The sequence below is a fragment of the Hydra vulgaris genome, chromosome 12 (genome assembly GCF_038396675.1).
Source record: "Hydra vulgaris chromosome 12, alternate assembly HydraT2T_AEP".
In the NCBI taxonomy this organism is placed as follows: Eukaryota; Metazoa; Cnidaria; class Hydrozoa; order Anthoathecata; family Hydridae; genus Hydra; species Hydra vulgaris.
This window is the reverse complement of record NC_088931.1, coordinates 86,901,770-86,924,410: the sequence shown is the minus strand read 5'-3', so window position 1 is coordinate 86,924,410 and position 22,641 is coordinate 86,901,770. Positions and strand designations below refer to the sequence as shown.

Here is a 22,641-nt window from a genome sequence, read left to right as displayed (position 1 = left end):
AACTGTCGAGTCTCAACAACTTGACGAAAAAATTCGAAATTCTACACCGACCTACGTTTTGAGCGGAAAAAATATTGGTAAAATAAATGAAACGAATTGTATTACGCAGGCTATTCGTGATGCGCTCGGATTATATAACAAACAACGTAAGCGCGCAGCCGATGAGTCGAATCCGCCGCCCATGTTAGTTAAAAAAATTAATGATTCTCGCGACGCAACTCTCGGACCCGAAGATTTTGTTGATGGTGTAACAGTTCAACGAAAACTTAATGGCGTTCATTATGTTGCATACGAAGATCAAGATAAAAATACACTTGTTCGTTATTCAAGAACGGGAAATACATATCCGGGTCAAGATCATATCGTCAGAGAATTGATGTTGATGATTGCGCGAGCGCGCGAACGCTCATGCGATCTTCCGTATTTCGATGGTGAATTATATGTTCATGGAAAATCACTTAATTGGATTTCGGGTCAAGCTCGACGCGCGGATGCGGATGAAAATATTCTTGAATTTCATATTTTTGATGTATTTTTCCCACAGGGTCTCGATGTGAAGAGCATCGATCGTCAAAAATATCTCGATGAGTTTTTTGCAAATGCGTCAGATATCGAACATCCACATATTGTTCGCGTCGAAAATTTTTATCCAACATCGATCGATGAAATTAATAATCTCGCGAAACAATTTCTCCGCGAAGGTTATGAAGGAGCGATAGTGCGCAAAAATAATGCGGGATATCGATACGGATATAATAATTATCATTCCGCAAATTTGCTCAAAATAAAACCTAAATTTGATGCCGAGTTCCCGGTCATTGATTTCACGCAAGGAACAAAAGGAAAGGATGTTGGATTTGCGAAGTACCAAATCCAAAAAATCCGCAAGATAATACTTTCAACGTTGTTTCGAAAGATATGAAATACGAAGTTCGATATGCGTTATTTAAATGTCTCAGTCAAAAAGTAAAAGGACTTGACGGAAAAACAATAACTCGTTTTGAGCGCGATGTAAAAGGATTACTGCTAACGATAGAATTCGCAGAAATATCCCAAAAAACAGGAAAGCCGCTTCAAGCAAAAGCGCTCACATTTCGCACATATGATAATGGTCCAGATGTTGATCCTATTCGAAAAATATATAAAGAATGTAAAATTATTGAATGATTTTTTAATAAATAAATATATTTTTTTGCGCGCATGAATGTTTTATTTTTTGAGCACATATATTTGAGCGCATACATTATTTATTTTTTGCGCGCATATATGATTTATTTTTGAGCACATATATTATTTATTTTTTGCGTGCATTTATGATTTATATTTTGCGCGCATTTATGTTTTTTTGCGCGCATTTATGTTTTTTGCGTGTGAACATTTTGCGCGCATTTATGATTTATATTTTGCACACATTTATGTTATATTTTTTGAGCATAAACATTTACATATTTTTTGAGCATAAACATTTACATATTTTTTGAGCACATTAATGTTTTAATTTTGCGTGCATGAATGCTTTAATTTTGCGCGCATGAATGTTTTAATTTTGCGCGTAAATATGTTTTATTTTTGCGCGCATGAATGTTTTATTTTTGCGCATTAATGTTTTATTTTTGATCGTATGAATGTTTTATTTTTGCGCGCATTAATGTTTTATTTTTGATCGTATGAATGTTTTATTTTTGATCGTATGAATGTTTTATTTTTGCGCGCATGAATGTGGTATATTTTTTGCGCATATATGTGGTATATTTTTTGCGCATAAAGGTGTTATATTTTTTGCTCATATTTCATTGCACACAAAATGTTTTAACTTTTGCGCGGCAATGAATATGTTTATAATACCCAATATATTACTTTGCGTTTTTGAACATTAAATATACAAATTATAATACCTAAAAATGGCTGGCAACTCCCTTATTCAGTATGTTGGGTTTAACATCAGTGGTGATGAAGAGCATAAAAAAAATAGCTATACCTCCATCAACAGTTATGAACTATTCTCAGCCGCAGGAGAACCAATACAAGGTGGCGTATATGACCTCCGTCTTGGCACAACAGACCATAAACAGTTATGCTTAACTTGCTTGAATGGTAAAAAAATTGTCCGGGTCATCGAGGTAATCTAAATTTACGTGTCGCAGTAGTACAACCTGTTGCTATTGCGGAAATACGCCGATGGTTGCGAGTTGCCTGCTTAAAATGTGGCGAGATAGTTGTAGAGCGCGAAAAATATGAAAACTTTCCCGCAAGTTCAAGACTCATAAATGCAGCATCCACTGAAACGACAAATAAGCGATGTCCGCGAAAAAATTGTAGTGCAGTTCACCCAAAAATCATAAGAGACGAAGAAGATCATTTCACTTTCTGGGCGGAACCACCGACCGCATCTTCTGATAAAAAACAACGAACAAATGCTGAAAAATTATATCCTGACACAATTCGCGCAATATTTGAGCGCATAAGCGATAATGCCGTTGAAGCACTTGGTCGCACAACGCATCCACGAAAACTCATCGTTCGCGAAATTGTTATTCCACCGAATACGATCCGACCAGGTGTAAAAAGTTTTAGTGGTGCGGGCAGTAGTTATCATGATAGTACAAATTTATTACAGCATCTCGTTAAACGAAATAGTCAATTACCGGAAAGATTACCTGAAACCATGGGTCCGCTTGGTCCCGGCGGTATCGTTGAAGGTGATCTTGATCGCGCAGTACAAAATTTACAACAAATTTATTATGACTTGATCATGGGTAGCAGCAGCACAAGTGTAACTCAGGGCAATAATGGTCGCCGTGGTCTCGTTGTAGGTGCTCGCCCGGTTCATAGCTTTCTGCGCAATCTGCCGCGCAAAGAAGGTAGAGTTCGCGCAAACTTACTCGGAAAAAGAGTATTTTATATCAGTCGGAGCACCATCAGCGGCAATATGAGTTTCCGAATCGACGAAGTCGGAATTCCGCTCGAGTTTGCACGAACGCTACAAGTTAAGGAAGTTGTCCAAGAGTATAATCGCGATTGGCTCATGACTTTCTTCTTGAATGGTCGACGTCAATATCCGGGCTGTACTCATCTTGTGCGTCGCGCAACAGGTGAAATTCATGAAGTTTCTGGTCTTCGCGATTTTCGTCTCGAAGTTGGTGACGCAATATTTCGCGATGTCGTTAATGGTGATGTTGCATTCTTTAATCGACAGCCTACGCTAGAACGCTCATCAATAGGTGTTCATAAAGTGATCGTTATTCAGGATCCGAGCATTCACACATTTCAGATGAATGTGCTCGCATGCGAATGGTATAATGCGGACTTTGATGGTGATCAGACGAACTTATGGGTTGCGCGTGAACCAGGAGCTCGCGCTGAAGCAATGATAATGTCGGGCGTTGCTAACTGGTTCATAAGTACGAAAACTTCAGGACCTGTTAACGGAGAAGTACAAGATAGCACAGTTGGTTGCTACGAATTAACACGAAGTTCGGTTCGCATGGATAAGTATCATGCAATGTCATTATTTGCTAATACTGGTACTGAGCCTCCACGCTTCGACTTGAAACCGGCAGATCACATATATACCGGTCGAGATATCGTATCGATGCTCTTTAATCAAACACCCATAAATTATAACAGACAACCAAGTAGCTATAGCGATGTATATGCACCTTTTATCGCATATGATAAAAGCAAAACATTGACTGTTATTGAACATGGACAATTAGTGCGCGGTGTTCTCGATAAAAAAGCTATTGGTGCGAATGCAAGTGGTGGAGTATTTCATTTGATTAGTCGCGAATACGGTTCACAACGCGCACTCGATATGATATTCGCACTTCAGCAAGTTGCACTTCAATTCTTGCTTTATCGAGGGTTCACTGTTGGTACAGCAGATTTATTACCAACATCGGAAGCATTTGAGCAAATTTATTCACTTGTTTCGAGTGTATGTCTCGAATCTCAAGTCATTACCGCTCGCTTATTGCGGGGCGAAATTGTTCCTCCGATCGATAGTAATGTTCATGAATTTTATGAACGTATGCAAATTAATGCACTTAAAATTCCAGAAGCTGAAATATTGCGATGGGTTTTAAGCTCTATCCGATCCGCTACCAATGAATTCTTTCGCATGATCGCATGTGGTTCGAAAGGAAATAATCCAAATCTTATTCATGTTTCTGGTGCGATAGGTCAGACAACAATTAATGGTGAACGTCTCGCCGAATCATTCTTGTTTCGGCGCACATCACCTTATCATCAACGTTTTTCGATGGATCCGGCCGCTTACGGATTTGTCGCAAATAGTTATATTTCGGGGATGAAGTCATTCGAATTCATTGCTCAAGCGATGAATAGTCGTTTTGATCTAATCAATAAAGCATTATCAACTGCAACTACAGGATATTTTATGCGCAAAGGTGTCATGAATAATCAATCAAGTATGACCGATAATTTTCGACGAGTGATGAAAAATTTAAAAATTGTGCAGATGTTATACGGCGAAGATGGACTTGATCCGCGCAAACTCGAAAAAGTAGAATTTCGAACGATCCTCATTAGTGATGCAAAACTTGCGGAATTTGCAAATATTAGTGATAGCAAAAGTGAGGTGGTCGCGAAAGCATTTGCAAGAATTCGCGAAGATCGTAATTTATATCGTCACATATTTAGTAGTATCGAATCAGCAAACTTTGATCAAAGTTTTAGTACCGAAATGTTGATGCCGGTTAATATTCGTCGCATCGTTGATGGTGTATTTATTGCGGCAAAAAATACACCTAATCCGACATCGACAGTAGCCGCAATTGATGCTCGGATTGCGCGCGTTAATAATTTATGTGATCGACTCCCATATGTATTAGTTAATGAAATTCAAGAACGTCGCGGCACACCTGTTTCGCTTCATAAAATTACGGCGACGTTATTATTCTGTATATTGATCCGCTCAGAGTTGAACCCGCGTGTACTTGCGCGTCTGTCTGACGAACAACTAAGTTTTATTATTGATAATATCCGTCAGAGATATAGTCTTTCAATGATTGATTATGGGACCGCAGTTGGTATTCAAGCCGCTCAAGCAATCAGTCAACCATTAACACAGTATATGCTTGATAGTCATCACAGAAGTGTTGCTGGTGGTACAAGCAAAAGTGGAATATCTCGAGTAGGTGAAATATATAATCCGCGCGATGTTTCGCTCGAACAGTCGAGCGCAATGTTACTTCCGCTTCGTCCGGAAATACTTGGTGACGCGAATGGCGCATTCGCAGTTGCACAAGAAATTGCAAATAAAATTGAATATGTTACGCTCCAACGTTTTGTTCGTCGATATGATATTTTGCTCGAACCATGTAAGGAATTAATTTATCCACCATACGCAAAAGATGCTCAATGGATTGAAGAATTTGAGCGATCACATCCACTTATAAGGCCGCCCGGAGATTTAACAAATTGGTGTTTTCGATTTGTTCTCGATAAGTCCGCACTCGTTTTGAAAGCGATTGAACTTGAGCTCATTGTGCGAAGACTTCGTGCTCGACATTCGGGATTCTATATTGTTCATACACCCGAAGCAGTACCCGAAATAATTATTCGAATCTGGCATCGAGCCGGCCAATTTAAACGCGGCGATGATGACGAAGTGCGTGCTATACTCAAGGATGCGCTTGATACGCCCATTCGCGGTATCCGCGGCATATTGCGCGCGAATGCACAAAAAATAACAAGAATGACAACTGCGGCAGACGGATCATTTGTAAAAGAAGATCGACTCGCAATTGCAACGACCGGAACAAATCTTTATCATGCCTTGCTACATAGTGCGATCGATACCACTTCAGCAATATCAAATAGTATTGGTGATACTATTAGATTATTTGGTATTGAGGCTGGTCGAATGAAAATTATTAGCGAAACACGAACATGTATGGCGGATAATACACCTAACCTTCGTCATTTATTTCTTTATGCGGATGAAATGACTCGCACCGGTCGCGTAACAAGTATTGAGCGCGGCGGTCTTAATCACCGCGAACATAATAATGTTCTTCTCCGCATGGCATATGGTGATCCTATTTGCGTCGTTACTGACGCAACTTTATCGAATATGCGTAATCGCATTTATGGAATTGCTGCACCTCAGTTACTTGGTTCTATTCCGCAAATCGGCACATTATATAATGGGGTTATTATCGATGAAGAGTTTGTCCAAAAAAATATAAAATCAGTCGATAGTATTTTAGATGAAATTTAATATCATTGAAATTTAAATGTATTATATTCGAGATCAAAGATTAACTGTGCTAAATTAGTTAATTGATGTTCGTATGCATTTATATCACTATAGTATACAACCATGACCCAATTATTGATTGATTGAAGACACTCTTCGATTTCTGTATTTGGGACAAAATAAAATATCGGTAATCGAGTGAAAAATGATAGAAAATAATTGATACTGCCATTGATGATATCGGTAAAAATTATAATTCTTACATTTTTTTTAATTGCATTGGATGAATTATTTATCAAAAGTTGATTATTATAATTTATAACTTTATATACATTTATGTTAAGATCAAACATTATATTTATTTTTGATCGGATATGTATATTAGGTATCCATTCTTTCGTAATTAAGATCCAATTATCGTTCGTTATTAAATAATTGTTATTTGATTCGTTTTCATAAATGAATATTTGTAATTCTTGATTATAGCATTGAATAAATCTAGCGAGTTTATATCCCCAATTTATATTTTTTGAGTAAATGATATGTTGCATTTTTTTAAATATTAATGATATATTTTTGATTCATTTTTTGCGGGATGTGTTGATGCTTTTCCAACTTCGACACCAAGGATATACATAATGATTAACGCGAGACAAAGAACAAGTATAATTGCTGTGGCAATATGAGGGTCCATACTTATAATTATCTGATCAAAAAATATTTAACAAAAATTGAAATATCTATTCATCTCCTACATGTTTATACATAAATATAATTATTTTTCATCTGCGCGCACGTATAATATAAAATTATTTTGTTCGCAAAAAATATAAAATTATTTTTTATCTATGTGTGTGGGGGTCACGCACAAATAATAAAATTATTTTGCGTCACGACTCCAAGGAGGTTTATATGTTATACCGATAAATGCGGATAGTTCGCGCTCATTTTGTACATTTGAGTTGGGTATACGACGACCACTTGTCGCACTATATATACCGTATTGGTTTAGTTTCCAGCCTCTCTTTTTGACGTGTGCGCGGGTCCTAATATTAAATTCTTTTGGTCCTGTAAAATGAAATAATGCAAATGGTTTTTCACGCGCGGTCGCAATAAAGAAATCTGATTTATAATATTTTTTTTGTCCCTTAATCTGTAAAACCAGTGACCATTTGCGCGGACCCGCAGCACATATATCTGCGATCGACACAACATCAAGGGCGCGAGGCGATTTAAATAAATTATTTGGTGTTAAGTTTGCGAAATTGTTTGGAACAACGATAAGAAAATCGATATCGCTCACATATGATATTTTTCTTCGCACACTGCCGACCGGAATTATTTCACCATCGATCATAAAACGTCGCTTCACTTCAGCAACAACTGTTTGAGCCTCAGCGAGCGGTATACGAGCATTTACTTTCATTGCTATGTTTGTAAAAGAAAAAAATATATCGCATATATGCGGCATATATGCTGCATATATATGTGACATATTTAACTGAGTTCGTCAAGAATTTCATTATAATTTTCATCAGATGTGGTATCGGTTTCATTATTTGGTGTAGCATTAGTGCTTGGCATAAATGTAATATCGTTATCAAATACATCATCAATATTTACTTTATACATGATTGGTTTTCCTACAGCAAGAATATCTGCTTTAACCGGCATTGATATTCCCATCGAACTGAAACACACACTATCCATATTGACAAGACCATCGATTGTACATCGACTAACAATAAATTTATGAACATTTTCTTCATTGATTTCAACACCATCAACTTTCGCAATTTCAAACTTTGTTCGTCCATGTAAGGTGCATCTTTATCATAGAATAATAATAAGCGCGTAAGTATGTCAGCGTCTTGAGTATATGCTTTTCGAAATTCAGATACCTGTTCTATTGATAATATCATATCACCTTGAGCGCGTGGACCGTTAGCAGCATTAAATGCGTTGAGAATTGCATTTGCAGAAATTTTCTCATTATTAGTTCGCATTTCTTCGAATTTTAAATGAAAAAGTTGACCGCGCCTTATGCGTTCTTTAGTTTCAATCCTAAACGCTTCATTCACATAATAAGCAACCATATAATATGGACTTATTAGATCATCGCTCGGAAGAATTGATTGACCATTAATATCTTTTAATATGGTAATACCATCGTTTTCTGTTTTTACTTGTGTTGTCCATATTTGTATTAATATTGATGGTTTCTTTGTTCTTGGTACAACTTTTACTTTTTTATTAGCAAGTTGTGAGCTAAGTTCGGTAACTCCGGCATCAGTTTTTGGCATAATTTGTCCTGTGTGTTTTGCATCATTAATACGAACGATAAGATGATATTCAACGCCTGACGAATCGATATACATTACACTCACCCACTGTGTATTATTCCCCCCTTTCGAATTCCCCCCCAATCGATTTTGATTGCAGAAGTCCACCAATTAGCAGAGCCAGTTGCTGCTAATAAACCAAGTCTTGCTGCAATATCAGCCGCATTGTGAATTGATTTTGTTGAACTTGTTTTATTTTGTTGAGATGACATGTTGTAACTTTTTAAGGGGGAGGACACGATGATACTGGTTATGATGTTATTATAGTATACTTTTAAATGTTCGAGATTCAATTTTTTCATATTTTAGGTGCGTAGATGAGAGGGGGAGCAAAAAATATAACATATATGTCGCATATATATGTCATATATGTCGCATACATATGTCGCATATATATCACATATATATGACATATATATCGTATATGTCGCATAATTATTAACGATAATAATCACTGAATAACATTCCCGTTGCTAAAATTTTACGACAACAACCTTGTTTAATATATAGTGCGTCAAATATATCTTCACAATCTATCTGAAGACCCGAATCAACAGCTGCTTGTGTGGGAGTAATATTGCGATCTCCAATAATTTTGCGGACACGTTCGGCGCGCCTTTCAAGGAAAATAAAACTTTTTTCACCGATAGGATAATTACATGTGAAGCATCGCATAGGAATCAACATCTTGATGGTGCACACAAATCAATATATTTTTGTATATAATATATTATATATTATATGCTTCAATTATTTTTTCAAAGTTGCAATGCTCGGAGGTAATTCGCCATGGGAATAAACGTAAAGTGCAATTTCATCATAAGCTGATTTACTTATCGAATTTTTATTGACCATACCAATGATATTTTTTAGATTATCGTGAGATACTTTCATGCGATTATAGACTCCGCCATCTTTTGGGTTCATTGTACCCCAAGCTTCACCGATATATTCGGGCGCTGTCGGTGTATATAGAAAATCAGTACTATTAACAAATTTTGCTAAGAGAAACAGTTCAGTGCGTGGTCCGACATTATTTTTTAAATCATTTACGTTACAGAGCCGAATTTCGTTGCTATAATCGTTGTCCGGCCAAGTAAAGCGCAAATCGCGAACAATTTTAGCGAATGTGTCCGTACTGTATGGTGTTTGTCGTAATTCTTGGAGAGCCTCATGTATGATAAAGCGGAGTTCGTCTTGCCATAATTTTTTACTGTTTTCAGCAAAAGCAGCTTTAGTGCTATCGGGGAATATGGGTCCTATACCTTGAATAATATTTTGACTCACAAGTATTGAGTAAACGTCTTGAACGGTTTGAGGAACTTGACGCGGATTGAGTGATTTACTAAATTGCTGTCTGATATTATCGACCTGTGTGACGACAGCATTGCGATCTTTAAATATATATGGAACGACACGTGTACCTGTTTGTGGATCAGTTGCTGTTAGTGCTTGTTGACTCGACATCGAGCGAAATATGTTTTCATATTCGGTAACTGCATTTCCGAATGCGTTAATACCGTTCCATGCGTTCTCACCGAATAGAATATTATCGTCGATCAAAAATTCTCCTTGAGATTTGTATGGTTCCAATAAAAGATAGAAACTGATGAGGGGATCATAATCAATTATTGGTAAAACTTTGATGTATACATCATTCGCTTTTATTTTTAGATAATTCAGCAGTGATACTACTTTTGCGAGATACGGATTGTGTGTCTTACACTTTTCGCGTCGCATACATTCATCAAATTCTCCTTCGACGCTACTAGCAAGAATTTGTCTGTTATTGAGTCCAACAATTTCTTCGCGTTCAGCACCGCCGCGCTTCGACCGGCGATTCGGAGTTGGAGCTTTATATGCATCACCTTTGAGTGGTAACCTTCCCTTCGAAATGTTCCAAACAGAAAGTTTGTCTGCGCGATTCGCGAGCGGATGGAAAATGTTTGCGATTGATAGCTCAACTCCGTTTGCGATGATTACTTTGTTATCGACCACAGATTCGACGTTATATCTGACACCAAGTTTGCTCCCGATGGGGCGACGATTAAAATCGCTACTGTGAGTAATGGCGTCAGGGATGATAAGTGATTCGATCATTTTGACCGCTTCTTCGGCGTCATTTGAGTATGCTTTGTCGATTATTTCGGCGCGGTATGATTTCTCGTGGGGATAAAGGAATGTAATTCCTGCGAGATATCCTCCGGGCGAAAGTGAACCTTCGAGACATAGATCGCGAATTGCTCCAGCAAATTCAGGATCTTGTTCTTCAATCCACTGAAATATTCGACAGTGTTTACTTAATTGAGATTTCTTCTTACTGGCCATAGAGTGATACACAAGTACACAGACAGTATACTATATATACAAACTAGCGTTATAAGTGTAAATAAAAGTTATTATATTTTTAGTTCTGATCACATTTGGACTTTTTTTTGCGGTCCTTATACGGTGATCTCGGACATAATGGGTGGAAGTAATTCAACTCAACGCATCGGAAATGCAATCAACAATATACCCGGAATGGTGCATGATGCGGCAAATATTACCGACAGTCTTAGGCTCGCGATGGATAATCTTAAGAGACGCGACGGAATAACCGGTGGTTGCGATTGCACAGGATATTTCGGTGGAAATGAAACTGCTGATCCCGCCAAAGGTCTCCGCGAATATGAAGCATCTTTATCTGCTAAAGCAAAAGAAGATGTGATTCGAAGACTTGCTCGCGCACTAAATCGCGCCGGTCTTGATATCAACCCTAATGGTGATCTCGACGATAAATTCGTCAATTCGTGGATAAAATCCCGAACCCAAGAAAAGGGAGCACATTTGCTGCTGATGCTGCAAGTCATGATAAGATATGTCGTGTTGTCGCGGACGTATTGAATGACGAATTTACGCCCGGCGTGACAAAAGCAAGTGAAAAATTTATTGATACATCACTGAGTACAGTTGAGATTTGTCGTAACGTTGGCGAATGGGCTCATAGTTTCGCATCGGGTGTTAATACCGAATTTCTTGCGGTACACTCAAGTGTTCGTAACGCGTTACGCACAATCGAAATGTTAGCGGAAATTATGCGGAACATCTACGACAAGATTAAAGAAAAAATAGAAAAAGAAGGTGATGCAAAACTTAATCGCGAATTCGATCCTCTCAATGAAGTATATTCGCGCGCCCAAATTGAGCGGATGAAGCAAGAAACATTGCTCAAAAATATTCTTCATGTTCAGCTCGCACCCGCAGCAAAAGAACTTGAACTTGCGATGCGTGATGAGTCAGAACAAAATGCATTACTTCATCGACTCAATCTTAGACCCGGAACATCTGAGTTCGCAGATAGTCTTGCGTCCGCAATCAGTGGTCTTGGAACTGCCGCGAGTATCGCTCAACGCGTACACAGAGCTCTCAAACAAGTTGGTATTAGTGTTCGTCAATATCTCGACAGCAAAGAATATAAAGATTTTCAAGAATTACTTGATGCAAAGATTGAAAGTGGTACGATCAAAGCGGATGATCTCGCAAAATTTATTCATTCAATGACTACACTTCGACTCGCATTTGATGATCGCAAAGAAGAAAGATTTCGTAAAATTCTTGAAGAAAATGATGCTGCAGATGAATCATCAAAGACATTAATGCCATCAAATTCGATGGCAAGAATAATTTCATCGAACAATTATGATGATGAAATTATGGGCGGCGCCGATGAAGACGGATATCGTTCCGCAGTTGATAGGCGCGTCGACCGTGTAAAAACTGAGAAAAAATTAATTATACGCGACTTCGTTGCGCGGATGTCGAGACATTATGATGAAGTATTAGCCGCAGTTAAAAATCTCGGACCCGAACTCGGGAAGAAAATTCCGATAACCGAAAAGACAGATTCTTTGAGAGATGCACTCGTTAGACTGCGTGATATGCGCGAAGCACGTATAGAGCTCGCACTCGTTGGTTTGTATTCGGATGCTGCGGCCCGCGAACGAAAAGAAAGATTCTTGAGCAGTCTCAGACTTGTTTCATCGACGTGTGAAAGTATTATGGAGCTCGAAATATTTCGCGAATCAAGTCCATACTTTGCTCGACTCAAGGCATCTATTGATGCTCTCGAAAAGACGGTCGATTATTTCTCAGATGTGATCACAAAAAAGTTTGGAGGAGATGAATCATCTGCGATTGATGAAATGTTGGATGAAGTGAAAACTGGTGGACGATGTGGCAGCGAAGGTATCGTTGGCGGTGCAGACGAAGATCTCTTACCAGAGATTGCGCGCAGTGCTCTCAGTTTGAATGAGTCAGTGAGTGAATTTAGTTATTTCTATTATGTGGCTAAGGTCCGCAATAATCTTGAGCAAAGTTCGAACGAACTCGAAGTGTTTGGTGAAAAATATATTGAGGTACTTGGTGATGCTGTTGCGGCACGACTTTGGAATCTTCGTACTGAACGACTCGCGATCGAAGCAAGAATAACTGAGGCCGAACGCGCATCAAAGCTTGAATATTATAACACAAAAGCAGCAGCAGCAAGAGCTCCCGGTGCCGCTCCAGATGTGGTTGCAGCAGTACCATCAGATGATAGTCCATATTCAATGTTTAATGATATTGGTCTGGTCTCTACGACTACTGCACCAAATCCTGGAGGAGATGCTTGGTTCGCCTCAATAAAGAAATGGATCGAACAGGAGTACGACATAAAAGAAAAATTCTACAAAGCGCTACAAGCAATGGACCTATATATGAAAGCATTTACTTCTGGAATCGTGAAAGATCCTGATGCAGTTCGCGACATCAAGAAAATACTTGACGGAACACAGGTAATCGCTCGATGGTTCAGCGAAGAAACTGGAAATTTCTTATGGAAAGCATTCGAACATATGAATGCAACTGATTTCGCTGTTCTAGCAGTCGCTCCACTCAATTCATTAACTGTTCTCGCTGATGAGGATGTGACACGTCCACATTATTATCAAAAAGTTTACCATATTTTGAATCCCCCAGGTGGAGCTCCAGCCGGTAATGCTTCGTTTGGGATACCACAATTAGGTATTCGTGCCGGAGATCAAGCAGCAAATACGGACCATGCCGCCGCAGCAAAGAAAAATGTTTCGGAAGCGCTCGATTATTTCCAAGCATTAAAGAATCTCGTCAATGCATTTTCGCGCATCGGTGATCGCTTCGGTGGTCGCGAAATCCGATCACAAGTGTTCATGTCACCGACACAAATTCATAAAATTCTCATGGACTATCTGAAACCTAGTGCGATATCAATTAATGCGGGCACTCAAGCTACACCTCCAACGCGCAAAACAGTTAATATCCATTTAAGACCAAATACTCCACCATTAGCACTAGCTGATGGTGTTCGTCAGTTTCAAGTTTACTTCGGCAGCGTTCAAGATGCACTCGGTGGTAATTATGTGACCGAAGATAGATATTATACGCTGATCATCAAGTCAATGGCCGCTAAAATTTTAACAACATTGGGTGTTTATGATATGTTTGAACGACGAACTCCATTATACGATCTCACACCAACGCGTCTGATTATCGGAGGTGCTGATGATTATAGCACACCCGAAGTCATTGAGGGTGCAACAGAATTATATTTCCGTCTTCCGCGGTTAGTAGAGTTTTATCGCGGATTCCTTAGATGGGATGGTACCGGACAACAACTCAGAGTCGCTATGCTACCAGAGCTCGAAGGTATATTCTCAGGAATTATCCGCATTATATTCCAAAAAATGACGAACCCTGATGTCGGTGATTATTCAGAATCCGAGATGCAATCAGTTGTTCGTGAGATAAATTTAATATATATGCATTTTAGCGAAAAACATAGCGAACGCGTTGTACAGGCCGTCATGAATGCATTCATCATGGAAATTAATAGGCGGTACGGAATCATCAAAAGTGATGACATGACAAAATACTGGACCTTGATCCGTCGAGCACGGCGCGAAGGTGATTGGAATATCGTTAATGAAACCAATTATGCAATACTTCCGGGCGAAGATGAAGTCGAAGTTGATCGACGCGCTCCGAGCGATAAGTTCACATTGAGTGGTATTCCTACTACTGCGACTTCGGGGTTACCGCGAGAATTTGCCGGTAGAGTTATGCTCGATAACTCGATCACCGCAAATGATTCGCGTCGTATGCTCATTCGAAAGTTTCGCGCCGATATCGAAAAAGAATTTGCAACGATTGATCGAGACCAATTCGGTTCAACATCGTTCTCATTGCTCATTAAGCAAGCAGAAGCAGAAATCAGACGAACAAGTGGAAAAGAAGAAAAATTTAATGTCGTATCTAAACTCATTCAAGGTACGAACACAGTCAGTCTTGATGCGAGCAAAGCATAGATGTTCCATGAAACAGTTATTGTTGGACTCAATGTGCTCGGCGCAATGCATCAATTTATTCATTATTACGAAGAAAGAATGGAATTGCTTAAACCGGTAACGATCGAAAATGCAATCATGGATGGTCTACATAAAGCGTTAACTGGTGCTGCACCGGCTGCTGCACCTGGTGCATTTGATAGAGCAGCACTCACTGGTGCCGGTTACACTGGTTTCCATGCGATAGCTTCATCATCGTTGTCGGTGTTATCAACTGTTGGGGGGTGTTTTATCGTTAATAATTTATTTTCTTCTCGAATCTTGATCCGGTCTTGAGTGAAAATTTTTGCATATTTATTATAATATTTGCGCGCCTCATTCGTTTGTCCTGATGCAATTTCTTTTAATATGGATGCGGCAAGTTTACATTTGCTGCAATGTTGTTCAACGTTGCTCCACTCATGAAGTCCACCACTCGGGCAACGTGATTCATAAAATACGAAGAATGATTCAATCTCGGATGCCGCAATAATTGATTGTTCTGTTTTCGCGATATCAAGATTATTTATTTCGGATGAACGCACACCACAAACTGAACACGCGAGATCAACTAAAACCATATCGGTCGTTAATGTTCCGTTTTCGCGCGCATTTTTGATACCGGCGGGTCCTCCTTTTATTTCAATGATAGAGTCGTCAGTATTGCGATAATAATATGTAACTTTTTTGTTCCAGTCATGATGACGCCCTTGTTCATCATAAAGTTTTGTGATCGACACATCAACTGGTATATATCGACGATAAACATTAAACCCAAAATCAAAATATGTTTTGATTGATTTGATTACGTGCGTGAGTCCATCTTCGCATCGACGATATGCCGCGAGTTGCTCCTGATAAGAATCAAACATTTCTTGATTAATAATATTTTTTGTGTATTCGACGAAAAGACGATATCCTTCAAAGAATGCACTGCGCTCCGCAAGCTGAAGTGCATGTGTTTCCGGTGCACCACCTATCCAATAACGTATACCGCTTGCGGGCTCATCTGCGAGCGCTTTGAATGCATCAATGCTTTGCTTATCAACGCTTGTATATTCATAAAGTTTTGCATAAAGGTTTATGCGAGGATCTTTTAGAAGAAAATCAAGTTCATTTCCCGGTGGTACTTCAATGCCGGTACGACGAAGATATAATGGTGCAAGCATTGGGTCGCGCGCACTCTCTCGCGCAATTTTAATAATATCGACGAGACTTGCACCGAGAATAGTTTCAAATTCCTGTCGGGCTTCGACCGGGCCTATAGAGCGCTTAATCGGTAACTTTCCCGTAACTCGCGCAACCGTAGATGCATATCGATATATAGGATCAACGGTTGTCGTTTGAAGCGCAAGTTCTTCTTCAGGATTTGATACTTGTATACTTGAAACTCCGGTATTATGTACAAGTCGGTATGCCTCAGTAAAACGCGTTTTAAGATAGTCAGAAGAAATATCTTCTATTTGCGATATAATACTTCGATAATCGTTAACGATTATCCGGAGCATATGTTCTGCATATATGCCTAACTTTGATCCGTTTTTAACGTTGATAAAACCAATTTCTTGCGATCGTGACCCTTGAGACATGCGAATAATCTCAAGAATGTATGCATAGACGAAGAGCACAACATACAACTGTGTTCGGGGATCGATTTCATCGGTATCATTGGTATCATTAACATTTTTGCGGCGACGTCCCTTCTTTAATATTGATGCTTCCGCGGACATAATAAGGGGATAAACAATATTTGCAACTTCATTCGCAAACTTACGTTCATCTGTTGGTGTTGGAAATCGCACATTTTTTGCTGCATTAAGTGCTACAACCCATGTCTTAGAACGTATACCGGAATCTAGATCACCAAACCGACCAAATATTTCATCAGCATTATCTTCAGATATAATTTCAGCGAGACGTTCACTACAAATACGGCAATAATAAGTATATGAATCTTTATCACCGATACCTCGTACATCAATAACATATTTAAGAAGATGTGTGCGTAATTCTTCGTAAGTTGCACGTCGCGCTTCCATACTGATTCGGTCGCGCACATGAGGACATATCACATGAAAACCGCAACTGCGACATTTAATCCATGTCATTGCGTCCGCATTTTTATCAAAATATTTTTCAAGTTCGCTCAGTGCATTGAGCGCCTCTTTTGCATTAGTTGCGGTTCTAAGTGTTTTTACAATCGAAACGTGCGGACATTTATTTCTGACTGATGCTTCCCATTCTTTTCGACGATTATCATATTCGATTTCAACAACTTCGCGCTCCCTCGAAGTTAACACACTAAGGACCGCTTCGGGATCATTTACTTGAATACTATCGGAAAGAAGAGCAAGACTACCTCCCGGCATACCTTGAGAACTTATTGAAGTCGGTCGTAACACTTCGAGAATTTCATTTCCGCGAACCGAACCAAATTTATCAATAATTATCAATATATATAGACGAGCGCGCGCACTTGCGATCATAACATTGTGTGAAATTTCACCAAGTTGAATTGCTTTTATGTGACGCGTCGCTACATGCTCAAGAAAAGCATCAAGTTGTAATGATTCACGCCCTTCGGTTAGTGCATATAAATATATTCCGAAGGCACCGACGCGAAATAAATCATTAAGAGGATTTAATTCATATGTCCATGTCGTGGAATCATTCGCAGCAATAGTTTCAGATTTTGCGAGGCGTTCTAGCAAATAGCGCAGTCGCACTGTCGCATCTTCGTCGCGCCAGGGTAGTTGTTTTGGTGGTGTTCGAGTACGACGCACATGCACAAGAATATTTATTTTTGGTCCGATTGATGCGAGAAGTTCAGGGGGTGCACCATTTAAACCGCGAAGTGCGGCAGAAATGCGAGCAAATATTATTGCAGTTGCAGCGCCACTCAGATAAAAATTTACTGCAGCTCTTGTTTGATTTATGAGTGGAATAACATCAGTATATGGGGAAACTCGGAAACCGTTTAGTCGAGTATCATCATCTAACGATGTGAACTCTGGTGGACGAATATGACCGTATGCGGCATAAACCGCCGGTATAAATGTTCCACTTTCTACGAACGTATCAAGACCTAAATATTTTCCGGTACTCAAATTATTTATCACGATATTGCCGGCCGCATTTTTATCGACCGCAAAACCAGTAATTATGAATGGTTCTTCGGCTGCGATCGCAATATCTTGACCATATTCATCTATAGCACGCACACGAGTAGATGCGCGTGTATGAATACCATCGGTACGTGATCTTTCTCTCTCTGAAACAGCGGAGTTTCCGCGAGCAGAAATTATTGGTCGTATTGATTGATTTAAGAGGAGATCGCGAATAAGAATTGAAGTTGATTCGATGAGCGGTCGATTTGATATAAATAGCGAAAGCGGACCTTGAAAGATAGGAGCAATTTTTATAAATGCATTCAGCATTGAGCTTTCGAGCGGCTCAAGAATAATACTTAATTCTTCATCACTTGCGGTCGTAAGATCGATCAAATTATGTCGAACTTCGATCACGCGAATTTTTATCGGATTCGGTGTAGCAAAATACGCGGTATCTGTCATCGTGGTCTATAACTAGAGAATTGAAAATGATATTTACATTATATCTTATAATTATGGCGACATTATTTCCAACGACGCGCGCGGAATTCCTTTCAAAAACACAAAAAATGCACAAAGAAGGTGCTGATCAAAATGAGATACTTGATTATGTTTATAAGGTCGCGGAATATTATGGAATTCGTGTTCGACACGATCAACTTGTAGCGCAAACAAGCCATAAAAAGGTCAATATTCCTGTCAACTTTATTCGACAGCGTGACGGAACATATCAATTATCGATTGGTAATATTAATGATGCGCCATTTGTGGGTCGTATCGTATTAAGTTGCGATAAACGAAGAGGTGCTTATCGCGGTCGCAATGTACCTTTATTTTACGAAAGCAATGGACTCGTCATTGATGCGAGAACATGGCGCGCACTTGCGGTACCCCCAAACGCTTTCAATAGACGAATATCAGCAAAAATTATTGATGATTATTTGGGCGAAAATCTTTACGATGTGATCCGCGTCGATGATGGCACAGTAGTGACCATTTATTCATGGGATCATCCAGTTGATGGTCCAACATGGGCACTCGCATCAAGTAATGCTTATGATGTTTCATCGCTCTTGTGGATTGTTATCACTACAATCGTGGTTATAGTGGTAAGTGTTGCATTCATTGTTCATTCTCTTCGAATCATAGTCGAAGGTCAATCAGATTAATCTCAATATCTTCTGCGAATAAAATTTTCATTTTTCAAAAAAATATCCGCGGACTACAATAGAGGCCGAGATGGATGACGAAGATCATAACGATCGTTTCTTAAGATTAAAAGTTAATAATACACGTATAAACTTACCATCAAAAATGCCATATTATAAATCTGTTTCACAGATGGGTCGCTATACAAACTTTATTGATCAAAATATGGACACGATTAAAAATGATACAGGACATAGTGATCGCGTCATGCGGTTAAAAACATCAGGTATACCATTACCTCCTCGCCTCAACGGCTGATATGCGACTATCAAGCTTTTTGGAAAATTCGGCAAGTTTACGAATATTATCGTTAAATCCTTTAACTGCGATTTCGAGTGATTGTATCATTACAAGAACTGTCGCATCAGGCTTAACATAAATTTTATCGATATCTTCGTATGCGACTATCCATTGTTGATAATTTGGTGCCTTAGCATTAAAATTGTTTTGTAATTTTATAAAACGTTTTTCGTTCGCATCACCTTTGGGTTTAGTATCAAAAGGATTTTTTAAAACAAATCCGCCGGTTCGAAAACCTTCAGCTTTTGTATAATATCGTACATGTGATCCATATCGGATAAGTTCCCAATATTCGGGAGGAATTTCGAGATACCCATTCAGCTTCTCAGCTTGTTCTTCGGGTGTCCAAGTTCTTTTTCGATATGTATTGGCGGGACCATCGTCGCGATTATTGAGCTCGAATGGATTCGACATTTTTTGTTATATAAATTTCGATCTCCATTGTTGGAATGGAAAAAAAATCGTGCGATATGATGATGGTAATACCGGATTAAAATATATTGCTATGGGGTTAGAACTAGTTTGAACTTGTTTTGACTTAATGTAATTGGAAGACTCATACTTGATCAAGGTATGTTGACATTGTCTTCGGTATGAGATCTTCCAATTATTTCATTAAGTCCGCTAACCGCCCAATAGAATATATCTTCCGTTTTTTATGTTTTGCACACAGGCTTTACCTATTTTTGTGAATGTATTCATTTATTTGATACTGATTCAATTTTTAAAAAATATTATATTATATAAGGAAAAATGACGACTCAATCATTGAATGAATATAGAGAATGGTATCTTGCACAAACTATCGAATGTTTAAATCTCGATGCGGTCGAAGGCGGAACAAAATTTAAAAAATTTATGTCTACGTTTCCGGTTTCCCCACAACATGTGGATCACATTCAAAGTTCTCCATTAGCTGGTCGAATGCGCATAATGCCGGGATTTATGTCATTAAAATATGAATATCCATTCGGTCCGAATGGGTACACGTGCATGGCAATTATAGCAACGATCGATGATGTAAGTTCTCATGTCGGATACGCATACTGGCGCAGAGGTAAAGAGGATGAGATACCAGAATATATTTGTATTTCTCCAACGTTTGATTCAAGAGACGGTGAATATCGCAGAAGTTTTATTTGCGGATCAGAGTTTTTCAAAATTTATGAAGTTTTAATACATGAACTTGCAATTTTTGAGAATATTATAATCGAAATGCTAAATGGACCTCTCACATTAGGATCAGATATATATCCTGAAGATAATAATGAGATCATGAATAAAAATAACGATCGTATTCCGATGATGATATTTACTGTCGCGATCGCCTTAGATATTTTTGATTCTACTCGGAATCTGTTAATGATCCACACGAGCACAAGATATATTGCGCTTATGAAAAAAATTATTGAAAAATATCCGCATGTCTTGACGAGCAATATTAATTATTCAAAATTTAAAAGATTTCATCACGGTCATTGGCGTAGGTCTTCGACAAGATGTGGTCAAAAATTAGTTCCGATGTTTACACGTGAAGCGATGCAAGTTTTTGATTATAATTTATCTGTATGGAGAGAATTAGCGATAACTAAACTCGTCAGTGATCTCGTCATTAATTTTGTGAGTCCGAGTTTTGCGATTTACAATCAATGGACATATATTGACGGCGCAGATTCATCTATCTTTGAGAACAAAGCTATGGAAGATAGATATGTTCGCGGCGATGCGATCGCAGTATCCATGCAAAGTTTGCGTGAATCACGACGACTCATCGGAAATGTAACACAAAATTATCATACTGAAGAACTTAATGCGCATATCTATGAGAGTCTTGAATACGCACAAAGTTATTTGCTCATGTCGCCGATCGTCCTCATGCACACGATGGAAGATGTAGGTTTGTCAATGTGTTCACTTCCTGGGTTCATAAGATACACATCGCATCGAGAACAGATATTCATTAATATATTTGCTAATATTGATAATGCAGCTCATTATTTATTTGAACTTGTTTATGCAGCACATTGTTTACATACAAAGCTCGATATAGTTCATACTGATTTGCATAATAATAATATAACTTTTCATGTATGGAGTTTGACTAATTTATTGCTTAGGGAAGGAAATCAATCGAAACAAATACCATTATATGATGATCCAGTCGTAGCATATATTACAAGTCCTCGCGGTGAAGCTGATACTTATTTATTTCCCGCAATGGGAAATAGTGTATGTATTATTGATTATAGTAGATGTATACTTGGTCCATCATTTCGTTCTCGACTTGAGGAAGTCCGGTCTCCACAGTATGCGACAAATTTTTATCGCGATCAAGTCAATCGTGTGATGCGAGCATTACATCGATATGCACCAGAATATGTTGTGTCGCATCAAAACATTATTAAAGCTGCGATTCTCGCAAATTTTGATGTAGTATTTCCGATCTTATGTATTATTGATTTTATAGCTATTGGTGCAAACATTGGTGCTCTACTCAGCGATGAAACAAAACAAACATATCCCGATGAAGTTCAACCATTTATTGTTTCACCAGCTGCTATAGCACTTGCTTCGCGTCTTGAAGAGCTGAGTCGCGAATTATTGATTACCGGACTTCATTCGATCGTTAAACAAGAAACATTAAGTACGACTGACTTTCCTGGTAACACAATTCTTTGAGCGCATATTTGGGGATTGGCGTTATCAACAATGGATGGCGCGTGATCCAAAACGCGCAAATAAGTTTCAACTCGTTGATGCATATAATTACAATAATATACTTCGTTATAGCGGAACTGATTACGCAAAATATCCAAAATGGGCGCGTCTCGATGAAATTGAACGCCACATTGGTGAATATAAATTATCTGATATATTTGGGCGAGGCATTGAACCGTTTTTAGAATCTTTAAGGCCGAGTGCGCGTATTGATGTCATTGCGGAACGAATTCGCACACAACAAGAAAAACTTGATGGTAAACCAATATCAACTGCGAGTTCGTGGATTGATGAATAATTACGCATAATATCATCATATTTTTTGTGCACATCATGTGATAATTTTTGCGCGCATCATG

At 38.7% G+C, this 22,641-nt stretch overlaps 1 protein-coding gene across 1 annotated transcript; it reads left to right on the top strand.

Annotated features, from left to right (window-relative positions):
* Positions 1 to 1,901: 1,901 nt before the first annotated feature.
* LOC136088443 (uncharacterized) lies at positions 1,902 to 6,244 on the top strand. The gene is made up of 2 exons (XM_065812154.1): positions 1,902 to 2,094; positions 2,274 to 6,244. Exons 1-2 carry the CDS (start codon positions 1,902 to 1,904, stop codon positions 6,242 to 6,244), a joined length of 4,164 nt encoding a protein of 1,387 aa, XP_065668226.1.
* Positions 6,245 to 22,641: the final 16,397 nt, after the last annotated feature.